At 38.9% G+C, this 23,610-nt stretch overlaps 2 protein-coding genes across 23 annotated transcripts in view; one reads left to right on the top strand and one right to left on the bottom strand.

Annotated features, from left to right (window-relative positions):
- The window catches only part of LOC138761668 (lectin BRA-3-like), a 123,511-nt gene extending 102,508 nt beyond the window's left edge, over nucleotides 1-21,003 (bottom strand). Inside the window, exons 1-3 of one of the 5 annotated variants that reach the window (XM_069934220.1) lie at nucleotides 20,867-21,001; nucleotides 7,216-7,327; nucleotides 2,596-2,753 (exon numbers count right to left, since the gene is read on the bottom strand). In XM_069934220.1, coding sequence (XP_069790321.1) covers nucleotides 2,596-2,753; nucleotides 7,216-7,288 — 231 coding nt within the window. In that variant the 5' untranslated portion in view covers nucleotides 7,289-7,327; nucleotides 20,867-21,001. Of the gene's footprint in view, nucleotides 1-2,595; nucleotides 2,754-7,215; nucleotides 7,328-20,866 lie in introns of all 5 variants that reach the window. The other 4 variants (XR_011356421.1, XM_069934240.1, XM_069934230.1 and 1 more) reach the window with 4 other exon arrangements.
- Nucleotides 20,946-23,610, top strand: part of LOC138761686 (uncharacterized) — a 155,809-nt gene continuing 153,144 nt past the window's right edge. For 3 of the 18 annotated variants that reach the window (XR_011356447.1, XR_011356445.1, XR_011356448.1), the window contains exon 1: nucleotides 20,959-21,301. Coding sequence is in view for 9 of the 18 variants with exons in the window: in XM_069934275.1 (XP_069790376.1) it covers nucleotides 21,074-21,301 (228 nt within the window). In the remaining 9 variants the exon portion in view is untranslated. Of the gene's footprint in view, nucleotides 21,302-21,353; nucleotides 21,955-23,610 lie in introns of those variants that run through there. The other 15 variants (XR_011356450.1, XR_011356441.1, XM_069934339.1 and 12 more) reach the window with 12 other exon arrangements.

Below are 23,610 nucleotides of genomic sequence, written 5' to 3'. Positions count from 1 at the left end.
TATACAAGTCTCTTTCATTTTTTCTGATTTTTTTTAGCCATAACTCCTTGTTCTAAATACAATTCCTGTTCTTCTTGATCTTCATCCTGATTGCTGGAGCTGGAGGCTTCTTGGGTTTTTTTTTTAAATTGCCTCCATTTTTTTATGCTCTGTGCATGCGCGAGAAGTCATCCGTGCGCAGAATCACTTCTTCTCCCATGGCAAGCAGCCATTGTCGGGGGAGACCTTCCAAGTTCTCCCCAGCTCCAGGCTTATCTCTATGGGCAGATCCAGATTCCTTCTTCAAGGTAGGCCACTCGTCTTTATCTGTCTTTTTTTCTTGTGAAGTAACAGCTGTTTTATCTTTCTTTGGTGACATCTTGTACTGTTTACTAGGTCTTCCGACAACTTTTCCTCTCTTTCAACCTCTTCAACCTTTTTTAATTCTTTCTTTTAACTTTTTCGGAGAGAGAAGGAATTGAAAGTCTAACCCCACATCATCACATGGCACTTCCCCAAGTCTATAGTCAATAAAAGCCTATCAGTTCCACAACTTCAGTCTTTTGTGATTATTGATGGAGCATCACTAAAATATTTATTGCAATAAAATTTTTAGTGTCCTCAACAGAGGAATGGATTAGGCTTCCAAAAATATCTTAGTTTAAAGGGGAAAGTTACATATAGGATTTCAGCAAGGTCTAGATTGATATGTAGCCTTCTTTTAAGACAACTATACTTTTACAGTACTTCTTTGGACCAGAATATCCCCACAATGTCTCACTCTTGTCAATTAAGCCACTAATTTAGAACTAGCTAACATGAAGTCATTATGCAGAATAGTTTATGTTGCATCTCATTAAGAAATTGTAAAAAAAATAATTCTTTTTTTTTTGAAATTTATTTATAGTATCTCCATACATTCATTTCAAATTGACTTAGTATAATATTACATAATAGATACTAAATAATTTTCAAATTTTCACCCCCCCCACCTCCCCTAACCCCTTAGGAAACCACCTTATGGTGGTTAATTCCCAAAAACCCAAATGGGTGTGGTATAAACCACAAGTGGCATATGACTTTCGGGAGCAGAAGTACCACTCCCTCCCCCCCCCCAGGCAGACAAAATACACGTATAAACCGAAAAATCATCATTTCTTATATCCATAAAACCCCGGTCCATCAATTTAACCAATCTTATTCATAAACTCTTTTTTTTGAAAATCCAAACTTGATATTAAATTTTGCACCCTTTCCACCCTCCCAACACTGAGTTAAACATTGTTTACAATCAATAAAAGCTTTTTTTAAATTTTTTTTTTCAAGTCTTCCTGAATTTCATCCACTGAATTAAAACACCTCTGAACATCCCAGTTCAACACCGAATCTTCCATTCTTCTCAGTCTTAAGTTGAATTTGTAGCTTACTTTCAAAAAAAGTTTTTTCAAATCTTTTAAAATTTTCTTGAACATAATTCCTTCGGTCTTGATCTTCTAAAGCATCAATATTATTCATAAGTTCTTTCTTCTATGTTTCCCAATTTAATATCAAATTTTCCACTTTGTCAATCTTCTCAATGTTAAGTTGAAATTATTGTTTATTTTCAAGAAAAACTTATTCAAAATTTTTAACTCTTCTTGGACATTGCTCCTTCAACTTTAATTTTATAAATCATCAATCTTGTTCATGGTTTCTTTCTACTGAATTTCCAAATTTAATAAAGTTTCCGTTTTTTCCAATTTTCTCAATATTAAACTGATCTTGTTGTTTAGTTTTAAAAAAAACCTTTTCAAAACTATTAAAATCTGTTTGTAATGTATGCATACTCACAGATAATAAATTCACTCTTCCAATATTCCATCCAAAAAAAATCACTGATAAACCTTATTGCAGGTCTTCAGAAAATATTTCAAATATTTCAAATCAACATTCGTCGCCATCTTTCAAAAAGGAGTCCGAAATCAACTTTAATAAGTTCTGTTCTTGAGAAAATTCCAGCACCAACTCCGGCTCTGTCTGGGCAAATAGGTCAAATTTCTTCCAAAGTCAAAGAATGTAATTTTGTTCTGTATTTATAGATAATAAGTTCATCCTTCCGATATTCCATCCAAAAAAAATCACTAATAAACTTTAATGTTATCTGGATTTTTAAAACTCACGGGCAACCAATGCCAATTACAGCAATTTATCTTCATAAAATATTTCAAATCGATATTCATCATCATCTTTCAGAGGGGTGTCCAAGGCCAGCTTATCCGACAGTCCAATTAATGAGCTCTGTTCTTAAGAAGATTCCAGCCTTGACTCCGTGGTTCTGTCTGGGAAAGTAGGCCGAGTTTCTTCCAAAGTCGGAGAGTGTAGTTTTGTTCTGTATTTGAACTCTATTTTCCTTAATCTTTGTTGCCATTTTAAACTAAAAACAATTGATAAACAAAACAAAGACTTTTAACAGAAAAGAAATATTCTTAAAACGAGTATTTATATAACTGCCTGGGGGCGACCGGGAAGGCACGTCCGCTCCCTACGCCATCTTGCCACGCCCCCCTAAAAAAAAATAATTCTAATGATAAGCATGATAGGTTATCCAGACATTCTATTAATGAACTTTATAGTTACCTTTTCATTGACAGTGTCCAAGTAGAGCAAATCAGTTCCTCGGTAAGCCCTACAGAAATTTAGTGCTTTTTCCCAAGTAGCTTTTAAAGTTGAACTCAAAAAATAACAATGCTGTTTAAAAAAATGCCAATCAGGATCCCCAGGGCAATTAATACCATCTGCACAAAGAAACAAACAGGTAAATGTCTCAGTATTTTTCTCTCATTCACAAAGATACTCAGAATAGCCTGTACTTTAAACTAACAACATTATTTTATTTATAAAAATAACTAAGATTTATGTCAGTGGCTTTTTCTACAAAGACAAATGTACTGCCAAATTCTCCACTAAGAATATGTATCAATGCATAGAGGTCAATAATATAATTCTTAAATTGATACCAAAATTACATATTATATCCTTTCTCCAATAATGAAGAACATACAAAAAGTAAAAAAAAGTCCATCCAAATTAATATCCAGTTTCAATGTGCCTTAGTCCAGCAAAAACAGTTCCTAATAAAGTTCTTGGATTGAAAGATTGTTCTTCCAGATTTGGTTCTGAATGTCAAGCTGTAATGTTCTATATCTGCAGATCTAATGGTACCTTTGTCAAGTAAACTTCTTTGGTAATCTTTCTAAGATACAGCCTTTTCCTCCAATATGGGATTATCACTTTTGTGTGATTCATCATTGCCTTTAGCCAAACCTGGAATTGATGTACAACAGGTTTCACCCTCATTGTGTCTTCAGCTCAGAGCAATGACAAATATACCTTTTTTTCTTTTGTTCCCCTCCAAATGTCTTTTTATATTCTTTTGTACTCCTGGTTCAAGCAGCTTCCCTGAAGTGGGGAGCAGTTTTATTGCTCATATGTTTATACTCCACTACTCTACATTATTTGGGTTTTGGTACTGCAAAAGTTAGGATGCTCTAAGAGTGAATGACAAAATTTACAGCATTCTTGTCTTTCCTTTATCCTGAGGAAAGTGAAATATTCTTCTCCAGTTGTTTGTTGTTAACTACAACTTATTATGTGTGTCCTGTCACAGGAATTATGTGTCTTTGAGCTTACAAATGCATGTCATAACGAGAGAAAGGATAGAATTAGATACTCCCTTCACAAGGGAAGAAGTGGAAAAGACCTTGGGCACCCTACAGCTTAATAAATCACCAGAAGAGGATGGATTTTCACCTGAGTTTTATAGACTATTCAAATGCTGCTTTTAATGGATGTCCTGGACCAAGTTGTGTTAACACAAACCCTCCTAGAGTCATTCTCAACCACGATTATTAGTGTTACTAAAAAAGAAAATGGACTCACAAAACTTTGTCATACAGACTAACATCTGTAAAATCCTGATAAATGACTTGTTAAATGCTGATTATAAGATACAAGTGAAAGCACTGGCTAATAGGTCAGGACAATACTTGCCAAAACTGATACATACGGACCAAGCAGGGTTTGTTAAAGGAAGGCAATGTTCAAATAGTCTAGGAAGATTATTTAATATAATACACATGGCTAATCTGAACAAAATCCAAGTATTACAGTCTCCTTAGACACAGAAAAAACATTTGACCATTTGGAATGGCCCTTTTTATTTAAAACACTGGAAAAAATTAGTATAGGCAGAACATTTATGAATTGGATAAAAACTTTATACCATAAACCACAAGCTAAAATAATAACAAATAATCAAATGTCAGTGGTGTTCCCCTTGAGTAGATCAAGTAGACAGAGATGCCTCCTGTCCCCAGTGCTTTTTTTTATTTTAGCATTTGAACTGCTGGTGGAGATAATAAGAAGGGATCTGGATATAAACAGCTTCAAAGTCGGGCAAGAAGAACACAAAATCAGTCTATTTGCCAATGATATGCTATCGTACCTATCAGAACCAGCTAAATATTTGAATAAATTACTAGAAAAATATGGAAGAATATCAGGCTACAAAAAAAATATGGATAAATGTGAGATAATGGCATGAACAAATTGTGAATTTGAAAGATACCAAAAAGGAAGTAAATTTAAATGGAAGACGGATAGAATAAAACATCTTGGAATAGCAACTGACAATAACTTGTAAAATCTGTACAAACTAAATTATGTTCCTCTTCTTGGGAAGATAGAAAGAGATCCACAGAAATGGAGAGTCTTACCAATTACTTTAGTGGGAAGGATTAACTGAGTCAAAAGATGGAAAGTTTTAAGCAGCAAGAAGGCGAGATAGCTTGGTCAGTAATCAAAATAATCCAGAGAAATGTGTAGTGATGCATTTGACAAGGTGGAACAAGGCAAGGAAATAAAATAAATGGGAGAATATTGAGCGGTGTGTGGGTTTCAGTGACTCATAATTTATATCAATAAATTGTTTAGGGGATATTGTAGGGGAGATTTGCTGATGACACAATGCAACGAAGCTGGATGGGCTGAGAAGATACAGAAAGCCTTCAGAAATGATAGGTCCAGTTCAGTATAATTGATCTGGAAGCTCCAAGACCTCGGAGTTAACACTCCACTATGTAATTGGATCATGGATTTCCTCACCTCCAGATGACAATCAGTAAAGATTGGTAAGAACATCTCCTCCACAATCTCCATCAGTACTGGAGCACCATAAGGCTGTTTTCTTAGCCTCCTGCTCAACTCACTTTACATCTATGACTGTGTAGCTCAGTACAGCAATAACACAATCTACAAATTTGCTGACGTTACCATGGTAGTGAGTTGTATAAAGGAAAGGGATGAGTCAGCATACAGGACGGAGATTGAAAACTTGGCTAAATGGTGCACCAAAAACAATGTCAAACAATGTCATTGACCAAACTGAGTGTCACCAAAACTAAGGAACTGATTGTTGACTTCAAGAAAGGAAAGCCAGAGGTATACAATTCAGTGATCATTGGGGGGAATCATAGGTGGTTAGCATGTGGCTGAGGTGCTGGTGTACAAGGCAAGGATTTGACTTCTTGGATCATTGGGATCTCTTTTGGGGAAGGCATGATCTTTACAAGAGGGACGGGTTGCACCTAAATCCAAAAGGTGTCAAGATTTTGGCAAGTATGTTTGGTACAGCAGTGGGGCAAGGTTTAACCTAATTTGGCAGGGGTATGAGAACCAGAGTGATAGGGAAAAGGGTAGTGAAGATAAAGTAATGGACAGGAAAAGTAAAATAGGAAAAGTAATGTTGGGAGGAGAAAGTAAAAAATCAGATGGTGCAGTGAGTTTTCGGGTCAATGATGGTCTTAAGAAAATTACAAAGAAAAATAGTGGGCAGAAAAATCAAAAGAAAAGGTTACAGAAGTCACTAGATATTAAAAGGACAAAGCTTAAGGGCACTTTATCTGAATGCCCACAGTATTAGAAATAAGGTTAGTGAACTTGAGGTGCAAATCGGTACCCATGCCTATGATTTGGTAGCCATCACGGAAACATGGCTACAAGGTGACCCTAAATGGGAATTAAACATTCAAGGGTATCAGGTGGTGCAAAGAGATAGACAGGATGGTAAGGAAGGTGGAGTTGCATTCTTAATCAAAGATGAACTCCAGGCAGTAGTGAGAAATGATATAAGATCTAAGCATAATGTTGAGTCCATTTGGGTAGAGATAAAGAATAACAAAGGGAAAAAATTATTGGTGGGTGTTATCTATCGCCCACCAAATAACAATAGTTTAGTGGCACAGGAAATAAATAGAAAGATAAGTGAGGCATGTAATAATGATACAGCAGTAGTCATGGGGGACTTTAACTTCCACATAGATTGGGAAAATCAAGTTGGTCGTGGGAGTATGGAAGAGGACTTCATAGAATGCATCCGCGATAGCTTTCTTGAGCAGCATGTTAAGGAACCCACAAGAGAAAATGCTCTCCTGGATCTAGTGTTGTGCAATGAGATAGGTAGAGTAAATGATGTAATAGTCAGAGACCATCTGGGAAATAGCGATCATAGTATGATTGAATTTTTCATTCAGATGGAAGGGGAAATAGTTAGACCTAAAACTAATATATTATGCTTAAACAGGGGTGACTACCATAGGATGAGGGAGGAATTGGGCAGAGTGGACTGGGAGCATAGACTAATTGATGAAACAGTGGAAGATTTTCAAAGAAATATTTTGTAATGCTCAACAAAAATATATTCCGGTCAGGAAAAAGGGCAGCAAAAGAGGGAAAAATAACCGTGGTTAACAAAGGAAATAAAGGAGAGTATAAAATTGAAGGTGCAGGTGTACAAAGCTGCAAAGAGCAGTGGGAAACTGGAAGATTTGGAAAACTTTAAGAGACAACAAGGGGTTACAAAGCGGGTAATAAGAAATGGGAAAAAGGATTATGAAAGTAAATTGGCGCAAAATATAAAAACAGAAAGCAAAAAATTTTATAAATATATAAAACGGAAGAGGGTGGCCAGAGTTAACATAGGACCCTTGGAGGATGAGAAAGGAAAACTGGTAGCAAAAAATGAGGAAATGGCCGAGACATTAAACAAATATTTTGTGTCAGTCTTCTTGGTGAAAGACACGTCCAGCATGCCCAAGTGCGGAGTTAAGGATGCGAATGTTGGGGAGGGCCTTGATAAAATACTTGTTACAAAGGATGTAGTGATGCAGAAACTAATGGGACTAAAGCCAGACAAATCACCTGGTCCTGATGATATGCATCCAAGGGTTCTGAAGGAAATGGCAGAAGTTATAGTTGATGCATTGGTGGTCATATACCAAAATTCCTTGGATTCTGGGCAGGTCCCGGCAGACTGGAAGACAGCAAATGTCACACCACTTTTTAAGAAGGGAATATAGGCAGAAGACTGGAAATTATCGGCCAATTAGCTTGACATCTGTAGTTGGAAAAATGCTTGAAGCCGTCATTAAAGATGAAATAGTGAAACTTTTGGAACGTAAGGGTTCAATCAGGCAGACGCAGCATGGTTTTAGAAAGGGAAGATCTTGTTTGACAAACTTGTTAGGATTCTTTGAGGATATAATGGGTGCGGTGGATAAAGGGGAACAGGTTGATGTTGTATATTTGGATTTCCAGAAAGCGTTTGATAAGGTGCCGCACAAGAGACTTCTCAGTAAGTTACAGGAAAGTGGAGTCCGGGGAAGTATATTGGCCTGGATTGAAAATTGGTTGTCTGACAGGAGGCAGAGAGTCGGGATAAATGGGAGTTTTTCAGGTTGGCAGAGAGTGGTAAGTGGGGTGTCGCAGGGGTCAGTGTTAGGCCCACAACTGTTCATCATTTACATTGATGACTTGGAGGAGGGGACAAAATGTGGTGTAGCCAAGTTTGCGGATGAAACCAAATTGAGTGGAAGAGCAAATTGTAATGAGGATGTGGAGAGTCTGCAGAGGGATATAGTTAAGCTGGATGAGTGGGCAAAGGTCTGGCAGATGGAGTACAATGTTAGTAAGTGTGAGTAAATTTTAGTAAATGTTAGTAAGTGACAAGAAAAATAAAAGAGCTGAATATTATTTAAAGGGTGGAAATCTACAGCATGCTGTTGTGCAGAGGGACTTGGGAGTGCTTGTGCATGAATCGCAAAAAGTTAGGTTGCAGGTGCAGCAGGTTATTAAGAAGGCAAATGGAATGTTGACCTTCATCGCTAGAGGAATTGAATTCAGGAGTAGGGAGGTAATGTTGCAACAGTATAAGGGACTGGTGAGACCGCACCTGGAGTACTGTGTCCAGTTCTGGTCTCCATATTTGAGGAAGGATATACTGGCTTTGGAGACAGTCCAGAGGAGGTTTACTAGGTTGATCCCTGGGATGAAGGGGTTGACTTATAATGAAAGATTAAATTGTCTAGGATTGTATTCGCTCGAGTTCAGAAGAATGAGAGGAGATCTTATAGAAACATATAGGATTATGAAGGGTATGGATAGGATAGATGTAGGAAGGTTTTTTGAACTGGCCGGGGAAACTAAAACAAGAGGACACAGTCTCAAGATTCGGGGGAGTAGATTTAGGACAGAGATGATGAAAAATAGTTTTTCCCAGAGAGTAGTGAATGTTTGGAATTCTCTAACCAGGGAAGTGGTTGAGGCTGCCTCATTAAACATATTTAAAATTCGGTTAAATTTTTACATGATAGAGGAATTAGGGGATATGGGGAGAAGGCAGGTAGGTGGAGTTAGGTCATAAATTAGATCAGCCATGATCATATTGAATGGCGGAGTAGGCTCGATGGGCCATTTTTGGCCTACTCCTGTTCCTACTTTCTATGTTTCTAGCTGAGCAATTTTAAGTTCTTGGAAGTCACTAACTTGGAGGATCTTTCCTGGACCTAACACACTAATGGCATTGTGAATAAAGCATGCCAGAGCCTCTAATTCCTCAGGAGTTTGCAGAAATTTGATATGACATCAGAAACCCTGGGAAATTTCTATAGAAGTGTAGTGGTAGGGGGCAAGATGGTGTAGGAAGGAGATGTGAGAAGACACCTCTCCCTAACTGAATTATTCAATACCCGAATTACAGTGACTTGATGACTTTAGAAATGTTCTTAACAGTACTTTAATATTGGAGGATTCTGGCAATGAAGAGGGGGGAAAAAAAACAGCTTACAAAAAAAATTAGTTTTTAAACCAGTGAAAAATTCAGAAGAAACAAAACCTACTTTACAGAAGGAACCTCAAGAGCAGTTAGAAATGGAGCCGAAGCCTCAACATACAGGTTGGGAACAGCTGGAAGAAGTGTTGGCGCCCTCTATGTCTTCAGCGACAATAGATGGCACCGATGTCTCAGGCCTGGCATCGGGCCAGGAAGATCCCGAGCATGGGATCCGATGCACGCTGGGCTTCAGTGGGGAGCACGGGGAGCGGGTGCCCAAATGCAAACATAAGTCTGTGTGCAGGGAAAGGCCTGCAAGCAGCAGTGCATCTGGGGACACTCTCCTGTGCATTATGGTGCTTCAGTGCAGTGCAGAAGTTTGTGCATGAGTGATATACTGGATTGGGCCCAAGCTGCGGGGGGACTTGACACACATCGCTCCGATGAACTCGAAGTGGTGTGGCAGGGGTTCCAGACCCGTAGTAGGGGAGCCAAGTATGAAAGGATGAAAGAAGAAGAAGTGGACATACAAGATGTATAAGAAGAAGAAAATTTACTTCTCGCTGCAGCTAAAACTGTTGAAGGTAGGCCTAAGGCTTTCAGAAAATCAATTTGCCCAATGAAAATAACTCCCCAGTTTCAAAGACCCCTATACAATGAACTGATTTTAGTCTTATGTTTGAGGAGCTTTTTAAACAAAATTTAAGTATGATGGCTTATATGATTCAAGGTTTTGGGACTTTGAACACTGGTATGAAAGAAGAAATTTCAGCTATTAAAGTTGATATGACCAAGTGTTTGGCTTCAGTGGATACTGTACAAGATAGAAGAAGCTTTTATTGACTCTAAGGATCATATGGATCATTGTGCGGAGAGAATGGATCATATAGATTTGTTTACAAGTTGAGATGTCCACAAGAAAGATATACTACAAAAGATTGATTCATTGGAGAACCAAAGTCATCATAAAACATTAAGATAGTGGGTTTACCAGAAGATTTTAAAGGTTCTGATCTGATTAAATTTTTTCAGAAACGGATTCCAAAGATGTTGGGAGTTGAATCTTTTCTGGACGGATTGGAATTAGAGCGGGCGCATGGGGAGTTAAGGCGAAAACCTTTTCTGGGTCAACCCCCGATAGCAGTTCTTATAAGATGTTTGAAGTATCAGAATAGAGAAATGATTTTGCAGTTTGCCATGCAGAAAGCACGTCTTGATCAGAGTCCTATGATAGTACAAGGCAATAAAATTTTCTTCTCTGCAGATTTAAGTCAGGAGATTATTAAGAGATGGAAAGAGTTTAATCCGGTTAAAACAGTGCTGTGGAAGAAGGGTACAAGTTTATGGTACGCTGCAGTACACAAGATGTTATGGGTTAAATCAGTCTCAATTCTTTGAGAGCCTGTATGGTGTGTTAACTTTTGCTAATTCCTTACCAGATTTGAAATAAAGATTGGGAATGAGAAAAGGAAAAAGAAGTTGGAAGAATAATTGATTGACGTTGAAGATGAACCTCAAGCTCAATGTAGGGTGGAACCATTGGGATGAACTATGAAAGATATCTGTATTTTAAAGTTCAGCTGGGAGATGGTGGGTGACTCTGCTGTTTCTAAAGTCATCTGCCATTTGTGGTATTGACCACACCTGGTCAACAGAGGGGGGTACTACTTTTACAGTAGTAGATTTTTAAATTTTTTTGTTAAGGGTTTTTTTTAGGGATTTTTTTATAGATATATAATTGTAATTCCTGTGTGAAAAGAGATTGGGTAGGGCATCTTTTTGCATCTTCATTTAATTCTAAGGCAAAAGAGGTGTTGCTATTTAAGTTCATAAGAAAATACCGTTTCAGTTGGAGTCACTCTCTGCCACATCAGGTAGAGTGCTTTTGGTGAACTGTAAAATTTTTACTGAAACATGGACTTGTGGCTGTGAGCAGTGGGAGAAACACAGCCACCACATTGAGGGTCATTGAGAACTGTTTTTATTCCAATTCAGCACGCCTCTTTAAGGGCAGCATGAGCTCAGTCACCTGGTACATTGTGACATCATAATTGCTGTCCAGAGAGAAACCTCTGACGATGCCTTTTCCCAATGGCTGCCCTGCCACGTGCCAATACAAGCGGGGCTGGTTGGCCATGAGGATATGCGCCGCCACACAACCCCCCCCCAGAACCGGTTACGTGTTCTGTCAATTTGGCGGCCGGCCCCAGTGCTTGGGCATGGCCGTCTGCATCGGCTGTGTACTTGCCCGTAGCCGGGGGGTGGTGGATGATGTCGTCCACCCTCACTGCCGTATCTTGGTCCAGAGCGCTCACGACATGATAGAACATCGTGGCGTCTGAAGAGATGTTGTGGAGTTGAAATTGTGCTTCTGCCTGCCCAAACCACTTTCTCGGTCAGTGGGTCCAAAAGAGGGGAAGCTTGAAGACAGCATTAACCTCTGCTGATGTCTTGAGCCCAGAAAAATGTCTGGGCTCATCGGGGTCACCACTGTGGCAGTGTGAACAGTAGAAGAAGCACAGCCATTACATTGAGGGTCATTAATGACTGTTTTTATTCAAATTCAGCATGCCCCTTTAAGGGCAGCATGGTGCATTGTGACATCGTAATCGCTGCCCAGGATGTGCACTGGAAGGGATGCTGGAGTCAGAGAGAAACCTCTGATGGCACCATTTCCCCATGGCTGCCCCGCCACGTGGCAATACAAGTAGGGCCGGTTAGCCATGAGGATGTGCGTTGCCACAGACTTTGATAAATGTTTATGCACCTAATCAAGATGATGAAGAATTTATTTCTGAAACTTTCTTGAATTTGGGTCAAGCTAATGAGTTGGGGGGATTTTAATTGTGTTTTGGATCCAATCTTAGATAAATCCTCAAAGACTGTAAGAAGAACTAAGATGGCTAAACAACTAATAGAATTAATGAAAGATTTAAATTTGGAGGAAATTAAATCCGACAGAAGAAGATTTCTCTTTTTATCCATCCAGACATGACTCTTTTCCTAGAATTTATTTTTTTTTAGCCTCAGGTCAAATACAAGGTAGATTTATACATGCGGAGTGTAAGAGTAGGATTCTGTCTGATCATTCTTTATTGTTAAGTACATATACAGGTTTTGATAATGTAGAGCCTTCTTATCGGTGGAGATTTAGTGGGATGTTATTGAAACAACCAAAGTTTATGTCATATTAAAGACCACATTGAATTATATTTACAAATGAATACAGTACAAAATAAGTTTGTTTCATGGGATGTATTAAAAGCTTATTTAAGAGGTTTGATTATTAGTTATTCTGTGAGACTTCTGTGAAACAGCATTTGGCAGATATCCAACATTTGGAGAAGGAAATAATTATCTTGGAAAAGAAATTACAACAAAATTCAACTGAGGATAAAAAGCTTTATTAACTAAACTGAAATTACATTATAATACAATGAAAACATATAAATATGAAAAATTAATACAATGATCTAAACAGTATTATGAGTTAGGAGAAAGAGTGCACAAGGTTTTAGCTTGACAATTAAAGACTGAACAGGTATCAAGAACTATAAATGCTATAAGAAATAATACAGGAGTTACTTTTAAACCTCAGGAAATTAATGATGAATTTTGTTTCTTTTATAAGAATTTATATACTTCTGAAGTAAGTCAGGATGAGGAACGTGTTGAATCTTTTTTCAGCTGGTCTGAATTTACTGGTTTTGGAGGATAATGACAGGTTAGAATTGGAAACTCCTTTTACTGATTTAGAAATTAAAGAAGCTATATTAAGTATGCCAAATGGAAAAATCACCTGGAGAGGATGGATTTACAGCAGAGTTTTATGAAGTTCTGTCTCCTGTCTTTATGAATGTTCTTAAACAAGCTACAGAAGAACAAGCATTTCCAAAATCTTTTCCTCAAGCTATTATTAGTTATTCCAAAAAAGGAAGAGACCCATTGAAAGTTGCGTCATATCGACCAATATCTTTACTGAATGTAGATTACAAAATAGTAGCAAAGGTATTAGCAAATAGACTTGCGAAGTTTTTACCATGCTTAATACATGCTGATCAAGCAGGTTTTATTAAGAATAGATTCACTTCTGATAATATTGCTAGATTATTAACACTAATTAATTCATCAAAAATTGTTTGATCAAGTTGAATGTTTTTTTTTATTTAAAGCACTTGAAAGATTTAAGTTTGGTCTTTTTTTTACTGGTTGGATTAAAGCCTTATATAAAAATCCTTCAGCGAGAGTGGTGATGAATGGACAAATTTCAGATATATTTCATTTAAAACGATCTACTAGGCAAGGCTGTCCTTTGTCACCAGCTTTGTTTGCATTGGTGATAGAACTGTTAATTCAAGCAATTAGACAAGATAATAAAATTAATGGGATTAAAAATAAATGAAGAGGAATATAAGATTAATTTGTTTGCAGATCATGTATTAATTTATTTAACAAATCCCTAGCATTCTTTACGACATTTACAAAATTGTTTGATACAATATGGAGAAATGTCTGGTTATAAAATTAATTGGGATAAGAGTGAAATATTACCAATTACAGAGGAAGATTATACAGATTGTAGGCAGATTACACATCTTAGATGGACTAAGAAAATTAAATATTTAGGAGTAGTGGTGGATGCAAATTATCAGCATTTGTGTAAGTTGAATTATATTCCTTTATTAACAAAAATAAAAGCTGATTTAATTAAATGGAAGGATCTTCCCTTGACTTTGATGGGACATGTTAACTGTATCAAAATGAATATTTTTCCTCATATTCAATATCTTTTTCAAGCAATTCCATGTTTGCTTCCAAATATGTTTTTTAAAGAGTTAAAAGCGACAGTAAGAATGTTTCATGGAAAGGTAAATTGGCTAGAATTTCATTGCAAAAATTGACATGGAAATATGCATTAGGCGGATTATAATTACCTAATTTTCAGAATTATTATAAAGCAGCCCAATTAAAATTTATTAATTGGATGTTTGATGTTAGTCAATCTCCTAATTGGGCTAAAGTGGAATTAGCAAAGATTTCTGAACCTATTGTACCAATTTATATTCAGATGGAATTCTTATCTTTTGCAGAAATATAATGTACCAGTGTTACGACATTTATGTGAGGTTTGGTATAAAAGAAATTTGGTAATTGGAACTGGAGACAAGGTTTCATTATGGATTCCATTATATCAGAATAAGTTAATACCTTTCTTGATGAACAATCAATATTTAAAGATTTTGCAACTGAAAGGTATTAAAATTTTAGCAGGTTGTTTTGAAGAATGGATATTTCATTCTTTTGGAAAAATTTAAGGTGCCATTAAATTCTTTGTTTGAATATTATCAAGTACATGATTTAGTAATGGATAATTTTGGGTGAGAATTGAAGATACCCAAGTTAACTAAATTTGAAGATTTAATTGTAAATGGGATAAAGAAGGGATTTATTTCAGAAATGTATTTGATGTTGCAAGAAAAAATGGTTACACTGGATTTAGATAAATCAAAAAATAAATGGGAAAAAGATTTATCTTTGGAATTTATGCAAGAAGAATGGACTAGTATGTGTGAAGATAGCATAACTAAATTGATTAATGTCTGATATAGTTTAGTGAATATAATTTTTTACATCAGTTATATTTAACGCCGGAAAAGTTGAAAAGATATAGATTTAGTAATGCTGTGTGACTCAAATTGGTACTTTTTTTTCCATTCTGTCTGGTTGTGTGATAAGGTTAAATCTTTTTGGATACAAATTAAAGTGTTTTTGGAAGATTTATTTGAGATTACTTTAATATTGGATCCAATGGTTTTTTTAATGGGGAATATTATAACTTTGATAAGAGATTTAAAAATGGATAAAATTCAATGTGAATTTATTTGTTTAGCTTTAGCAGTGGCAAGGAAATTTGTAAAGGTCTGGCACATTCAGCAGCAATGATTAAGTAACTGATATATTTTTTTTTTCTTTGTTAGAGGGTTTTTATATATAAGGGTAAGGGGAGGGGGGTATATATGTTTTTTTTGGGGGAGTTGGGTTTGTATTTTTTTAATTTTTTTGTGTGTTTTTAATCATGTATTTTATATACTCATAAATAAAGTTTATATATAAAAAAGTGTAGTGGAATATGTGCTGACCAGCTGCATCACAGTCTGATATGAGGACACCAATAACCCTGAGTGAAAACCCCTCCAAAAGGTAGTGGACACAGTCCAGGACATCACAGGCAAAACCCACTCAACTATTGAGTGCATCAACTGGGAATGCTACTGTCAGAGAGCAGCCACACCACCCAGCACACACACTGTTCTTGCTGCTGCCATCAGGAAAGAGGTATAGTGCCACAAGAATTGTTACCACTAGGTTCAGTAACAACTGCTACCCCTCCACCATCAGACTCCTCAATGACAAACTCAATCAGAGATTCATTTAAGGACTCATACTTGTGAACTTTATTGATTTTCTTTTTGTTCTCTCTATATTGCAGTTTGTCTGCATTCATTATCTGTTTACATTTCTTTGTTTGGTTACATGTTAATGCTGTATACATTTTTTTTTGCCCTACCAATCAGTGGTAATTCTGCTGCGCACACAGTAAAAAAAAATCTCAGGGTTGTATGTAATGTCATGTATGTACTTTAAAATAAATTTAAGTCTGTATTCTTCTTTGGCTTGGCTTCGCGGACGAAGATTTATGGAGGGGGTAAAAGTCCATGTCAGCTGCAGGCTCGTTTGTGGCTGACAAGTCCGATGCGGGACAGGCAGACACGGTTGCAGCGGCTGCAGGGGAAAATTGGTTGGTTGGGGTTGGGTGTTGGGTTTTTCCTCCTTTGCCTTTTGTCAGTGAGGTGGGCTCTGCGGTCTTCTTCAAAGGAGGTTGCTGCCCGCCAAACTGTGAGGCGCCAAGATGCACGGTTTGAGGCGATATCAGCCCACTGGCGGTGGTCAATGTGGCAGGCACCAAGAGATTTCTTTAGGCAGTCCTTGTACCTCTTCTTTGGTGCACCTCTGTCACGGTGGCCAGTGGAGAGCTCGCCATATAACACGATCTTGGGAAGGCGATGGTCCTCCATTCTGGAGACGTGACCCACCCAGCGCAGCTGGATCTTCAGCAGCGTGGACTCGATGCTGTCGACCTCTGCCATCTCGAGTACTTCGACGTTAGGGATGAAAGCGCTCCAATGGATGTTGAGGATGGAGCGGAGACAACACTGGTGTAAGTGTTCTAGGAGCCGTAGGTGATGCCGGTAGAGGACCCATGATTCTGAGCCGAACAGGAGTGTGGGTATGACAACGGCTCTGTATACGCTTATCTTTGTGAGGTTTTTCAGTTGGTTGTTTTTCCAGACTCTTTTGTGTAGTCTTCCAAAGGCGCTATTTGCCTCGGCGAGTCTGTTGTCTATCTCGTTGTCGATCCTTGCATCTGATGAAATGGTGCAGCCGAGATAGGTAAACTGGTTGACCATTTTGAGTTTTGTGTGCTCGATGGAGATGTGGGGGGGCTGGTAGTCATGGTGGGGAGCTGGCTGATGGAGGACCTCAGTTTTCTTCAGGCTGACTTCCAGGCCAAACATTTTGGCAGTTTCCGCAAAGCAGGACGTCAAGCGCTGAAGAGCTGGCTCTGAATGGTCTGTATTAAAGTCTGTATTAATGAACAAGAAATGGCAGATACAATAGGGAAAAATGTGGGATAATTTATTTTTCTATTTTAGTACCGAAGTTATAGATGTACTAAATGATGAGATTGAAAGGAGTTGGTGTTCAGAAAGATGAGGGTATCCATGTAATCCAAGTTATTGAACATTGAGGGAGCGTTCATCATCGGAGTGGTCTGAGTCAGAGCAGTAAGGTTTTGGCTCAAGGGGCTTCAGAGAATAGGGCTGAGGTGGTGATGCAAGAGATGAAGCCGATCTAAAAAAGTGTAGTGGAATATGTGCTGACCAGCTGCATCACAGTCTGATATGAGGACACCAATAACCCTGAGTGAAAACCCCTCCAAAAGGTAGTGGACACAGTCCAGGACATCACTACACCTATCCAAGGAACAAAAAGGATTCATCAAGTAGACACAGGTAAGGGCAGGTTTTTATTTATCATATTTTTTTTCCTCTAGTCATAGGCAGTGGGAATGAACGCCAAGGCAGGGGAATCCTCTTCTTGCAGAATGCAGCTAGTCAAGGTAACTAGCTTTAAGCCTGGCAACTTCATTTGCGAGAAGTGCATCCAGCTGCAGCTCCTGACATACTGAATTATGGAATTGGAGCTGGAGTTGGATAAATTCTAGATTTTTGAGAAGGCTGAAGGGGTGATAGGAGTTTCAGGGACACTATCACACCCAGACATCAGGAGGGGGGTAGATGGGTGACAGTCAGGAGAGAGAAAGAGAACAAGCAAGTCAATGCAGGGCACCCCTGTGGTCCTTCCCCTCAATAACAAGTATACCATTCTGGATTGTGTTGGTGTGGGGGGGAAACACCTTACCAGGGTCAAGCCATGGAGATCAAGGCTCTGGCATGGAGTCTGGTCTGGTGGTTAAGCAGGGAAGGGAAGAAAAGAGATGAGTTACAGTGATAGGGGATTCTATAGTTAGGGGACAGATAAGAGATTCTATGGAAGGGACTGAGAATCCTGGTTGGGATGTTGCCTCCCTGATACCAGGGTCTGGGATACAGTATCTAAGATCAAGTTCACGGTTTTCTCAGGAGTCGGGATGGGGGGGGGAGGTGGGGTGAGATGTAGTGGTTCATGTCGGGACCAATGACATGAGCAGGAAGGGTGATGAGGGCCTGTAAAGAGAGCTCAGGGAGTTAGATGTAAAGTTGAAGGACAGAACCTTATGATTGTGATCTCAGGATTGCTGTTCAAGTTACATGCTAATGAGGTTAGAAATAGGAGAATAATGCAGCTCATCACATGGTGCAGGAGGGAGGGCTTCAGGTTTATGGATCATTGGGGTCTCTTCCAGGGAATGTGGGACCTCTTATGATGGGGCGGTTTGCTTCTAAACTGGTCGGGGACTTATGTCCTTGTGGGAATGTTTGCTAGTGCTGCTCTGGTGCAGGCTATGTTGGTGGAGTGGAGGAATGGGAAAGGTATGTCCACACTCCTAGGGTTGTACTAAAAACCACCCAATAATCAATGAGAATTGGAGGAGTAAATCTGTAGAGAGATAGCAAACAGCTGAAGGAAACTTAAGATTGTGATAGTAAGAGATTTTAACTTTCCATATATCGAATGGAATTCCCATACTGTAAAAGGGTTGGATGGCTTGGAGTTTGTCAAATGTGTTCAGGATCGTTTTCTAAATCAACTAGAGATTGCAATACAGGATCTCCTATTAGGGAATGAAACAGGACAGGTGACAGAAGTATGCATAGGGGAACATTTTGGGGCCAGTGTTCAAAATGCCATCAGTTTCAAGTTGAAATTCTAATCTGATGAAAGGCCAATTTTGAGAAAATGAGAAAGGATCAAGAAAACATAGATTGGGAAAGGTGAAATTTTGAGAGTACAGTTTGTATGTTTCTAACAGAATTAAAGACAAAGAGGCATAGGGAATCTTGGTTTTCAAGGAATATTGGGGATCAAATTTGAAAAAAAGGGTGGTGTATAGCAGATATAGACAACACAGATCAAATGAGGTGCTTAAGTATAAAAATATGAGAAAAAAAACTCAAGAAAGAAATCAGGAAGGCTAAAAGAAGAAGCTTTAGCATTCAATGTGAATGAAAATCTTAGGGATTTCTATAGGTTCATTAAGAACAAAAGGATAGTAAGTGACAAAATTGGTCCCCTTGAAAAATCAGTGATCAGTTAAGTATGGAGCCAAACAGATGGGGGGGGGGGAGAAAGGGAGATCTTAAATTGGTTTTCTGCATCAACATTTACCCAGAAAACTGGCACAGTCACGAGAAGTAAGGAAAACAAGCAATAAGGTCATGAAACCAATACAGATTAAAGAAGAGGAGGGGCTTGCAGTCTTAAAACAATTAAAGGTGAATAAATCCCCAGGGCCTGACAAAATATTCCCTCGGACCTTGAGGGAGGCTAGTGTGGAATGATCTGGATGATAATGTGGTAAATTGGATCAGCAAGTTTGCAGTTAACACTAAGTTTGGACGAGTTGTGGACAGCGAAGAAGGTTTACAAAGCTTGCAGAGGGATCTGAACCAGCTGGAAAAATGGGCTGAAAAAAGGCAGATAGAACTTAATGCAGACAAGTGTGAGGTGCTGCATTTTGGAAGAACAAATCAAGAAAGGACAAACATGGTGAACAGTAGGGGGCATTGAGGAAATCAGTTGAACAGAGGATCTGGAAATACAGATATATAATTCCTTGAAAATGGCATCACAGGTAGATAGAGTTGTAAAGAGAGTTTTTGTCATATTGACCTTTATAAATCAAAGTATTGAGTATAAGAGTTGAGATGCTACAGTAAAGGAGGCAAAATATGGAGTATTGTGCAGTTTTGTCACCTACAGGAAAGATATCAATAAGATTGAGAGAATGCAGAGAATATTTACTAGGATGTGGCCTGGATCAGGAAATGAATTAGAGGAAAAGCTTAAATAGGTTAGGACTTTATTCTCTAGAGCAGTGGTTCTCAATTTTTTTTTCCCCACTCACATACCACTTTAAATAATCCCTACACCATCGGTGCTCTGTGATTAGTAAGGGATTGCTTAAGGTGGTATGTGAGTGGGAAGTGAAGGTTGAGAGTCACTGCTCTCGACCCAAATGTTACTGAAATATTTTGTTTTGAGAAAAATGGTCATTGCCTATTTCCTTTGGAGTTATGAAATTGTGCACATAACGAGTCAATGAGGTACGATTAAAAACAGTGGTTTTCGAACATTTTCTTTCCACCTACATACCACCTTAAGCGATCCCTAACTAATCACAGAGCACCTATGACATATGGAATACTTAAAGTGGTATGTAAGTGGAAAGAAAAAGGTCAAGAACCACTGCTCTAGGGCATAGAAGAATAAGGGGAGATTTGATAGAGGCATTTAAAATTATGAGGGGTATAGACAGAGTAAATGTAGGAAGGCTTTTTTCCACTGAGAGGAGATGAGATTCAAATTAGAGGACATGGGTTAAGGGTGAAAGGGGAAAGGTTTAGCAAAATTGTCATCCTCAATCAAGGATATTAGAAGTACAATAGATCAACAAAACAAGACAGACATCCGAATTGAAATGACGATGGCATAACTTCTAGAAGGAAGCTCCATACTTCAAAATGAAATCTAACCCCAAATGCTCCACCATCTAGGATTCAAATCCCGTTTATTCCCTTTCTCCCATACTATCTTATCACATACTTATTGTTTGCGACTGGCAACTGAACAGTTGAAGTCATAGACCAGCCATGTCAATACCGTATTTGGAACTTGACACATTTATTTAAGGGGTCAAGTCCCCCAAACCTGCCCAAATATGTTTCTTCCTAAGGATGAGGACTAGTTGAGATGAAGGGTGTGATATACTCCCTTATATACTGAAGTCCGTTTTATTATGCTGGTGTCAAATAGGCATTGTGTCGATAAGTAAGTAACCAGTGAGCACTCTAACATCCAGTCAGTGCAATGATCTCACCACCAATATGCCATACATTAAGAATCACACCGTAAGTATTCTAACTTGGACCTAATGGATATTCATACACGCAATATTGTATATGATGGCAGCGAACTCACTAACATCCTTTTACGGTAACCTCTCTGTGATGCCCATACCTGTTAAGGAAAACGTTGTCATCACCAGAGCCACAACCAAGCTCCCACCAAAAACAGCCATCCCCAACCGTCCGCACCGACGTGATTCACGAGGCACCGCCCGTGCATTCTGCTTGGCCCCGCACGAGGCACCGCCCATGCATTCTGATTGGCCCCGCACGAGGCGCCGCTCGTGCATTCTGATTGGCCCCGCACGAGGCACCGCCCATGCATTCTGATTGGCCCCCCCGATTTAGGAGCCGTTGCGTGGCACGAGAAATTGGTGTTTCAATCGCCATTTTGTTGCTGGAATTGGCTCTCGCTGTTGGGAATTTTACCGGCGGCCGCCAAGAGACGAAGTTTAAGTTTCACACTCAATTTGGATGCAGATATAAAATATATATGCATGCCTATGAGCAATCAGCGAAATCATTTGCTTTGTCTGCAGGAAGTAATGTAAGCAGGTGTCTTTTTTATAATGAACTTTATTGTAATGGACGGGAAATCTTACTTGCTGCAATAGTATACATTGAATTACTGTTTGGAAAGAGATTTGCTCACCGTTACATGTGTAAGAATTAAAGTCACTTCGATAGCGTAGACAGGTATTTTGTAGTGTTGGAGTAATGATTAAGATCGAGTAAAAGCTGCCTTCTTCAATGAAACCTCAAAGTGCTTGCTCCCGGAAAGGTCCTCTTACACGTGGACTCCGAGAAACTTGAAGGTACTAACGCTCTCCACTTCTGTTGCATTAATGCAGGCTATGATCCCTCTCACTCCCCTTCCAAAATTCACAGTACAATCCTGTTGGGAGCAAGACCGCCGTTATGTCATATTCTTAACCTTCATCCTTTTTCTGACTCATCATAGTCAACAACAGTGGTGGTGGGGGCGTGCCATGTGATGACGTGGGGTTAGAATGACAATCCTTGCTCTCCTCAAAAAGTTGAGAAAAAAAATGACAAAAAATATAAAAGTTACAGAAAATATAAGGAAGAACTGCCTGAAGATCTACAGAAGATATTAACAATGCCACCAAAGAAGGATAAACCGAGCAAGAAAAGGAAGAGAGGCCTAACTTGAGAAAGGATCCTGGAACTGTTCACAAGGTACTATCCAAAGGAGAGAGGCCCCAGGGAGACCTTGGACATTATTGTACAAGGTCTTCCCGGACAATGGCCAGTGATATTGAGTGAAGAAGTGCAATTATGAAACAAATGCCCTTAACGGATGTAGAAGATGACCCCCTCATAAGGGGATACGCTGTATCTACTTGCCTGTGAAAGCCTTAAGAAAGTGAAAGAGACTATGATGTTATCCAAATTTGAGGCATTTTGTGTTTCTATCTCCATTGATGCATAAACAGCAGGATAAATAGAAAAAGGGGGATTGTGAAAAGTATCCAAAGTACTGTTACAGCAGAATGTAATGAGCAGTGTCAATGGCTGTCTAGAGAAAGGAGTTATGAGACTTGTAAGAGAAGAGGAGGGGGGGCGTGTCTGTTACAATGCAAAGGAAGGTCAGTTCCTACAAGAGATTGCAGGCAAGGCCAACTTGATATATAAAAAACTGTGAAAGAATGGGAACATGTGGCATTGTATCACACCAGATAAGGATAAGAATAAATAAGGGTAGGGGTAGTAAAAATGAGGGTAGTGGGAGAAGTAAACAAACGTGGGCTTTAAGACGAGGAGGGGAACAGCTTTTGATAGGTTAAACTAACATATCAATTACTCCATTAACAAATCAATTAAACTTAAGGACCACCACTATCATATTATCCACCCATATCTAGAGCACCCCCAGCTGCGGTCCCCTCTGTGCCAGCGGTACCTGAAGTATTTTCAGATCCTGTTAGTGTTGAACCCAGAGCCACGATAAATCATCTGGCCACTGTAACAAAGAAGTTAAGATTTAAAGAAAGTCTGTGGAAAATTCTAGAAGCTTTTGTTAAATCACATTTGTCTGCAATTGCACGATTTAAAGTTAAACTGAAGCCTCAGTGAGGACAGAGAAAACTCGGCAGAAAGAACATAAGATACCGCTCTACCAGCCAGGCAAATTGGGAGGTAGCCGAGAAGAATAGATACTGCAGCCAGTTTGTGCAGAATACTACAGAACATAGAACTAAGACGGCCAGGAATATTCTTAAAGGGACCATGCAATATACAAATTTGTTTACAGTTTAAAGTTGAGCACATACCTATGGTAAAGATGTGATTTCTTTACTTAATGAGGCAGCAGATAAAGCAGCTAAAGCTACAGTGCAGGGTTATCAGGATTGGGTTCCCAAAGATTTAGTGCAACATGTGTCCTCCTCCACGAGCCGTATACCTTCCATTCAGGAGATTAGACTCCACCAGAGGGACACCTCTGATAGAGAAATTGAGCGATGGAAATGTTTTGGTTGTTATTATGACTATGTACTTGAGTTTTTGGTTACCCCAGCAGGCAGGGTGTTACTATTGTGGAAAAGTGGGACATTTCAAAGGGGAATGTCACAAATTAAAGAGCGAGAGAGATACTATTCCTCTGATGACTTTTGAGGAAGATTAGTGGGGTCAGAGGTTTCTTTCCCCCCCCCCCCCCCACCCACTGGGTACCCTTGATAAATCTACAGATGGAACCCAACAAAGAGGATGCTGTTTTTCTGGTGGATACAGGGGCCACTAGATTGTCGTTAAACTTTATACCCGAGAGAGTTAGATTCACTAGTCAACAATCAAAGGTAAAAGGGGAAGGGTTTTCTGTACCTATTTTGGAGC

This window comes from Narcine bancroftii, chromosome 1 (assembly GCF_036971445.1).
Source record: "Narcine bancroftii isolate sNarBan1 chromosome 1, sNarBan1.hap1, whole genome shotgun sequence".
NCBI classification, from domain to species: Eukaryota; Metazoa; Chordata; class Chondrichthyes; order Torpediniformes; family Narcinidae; genus Narcine; species Narcine bancroftii.
The sequence above is the reverse complement of the archived record's forward strand: the minus strand, read 5'-3'. Positions and strand labels throughout refer to the sequence as shown.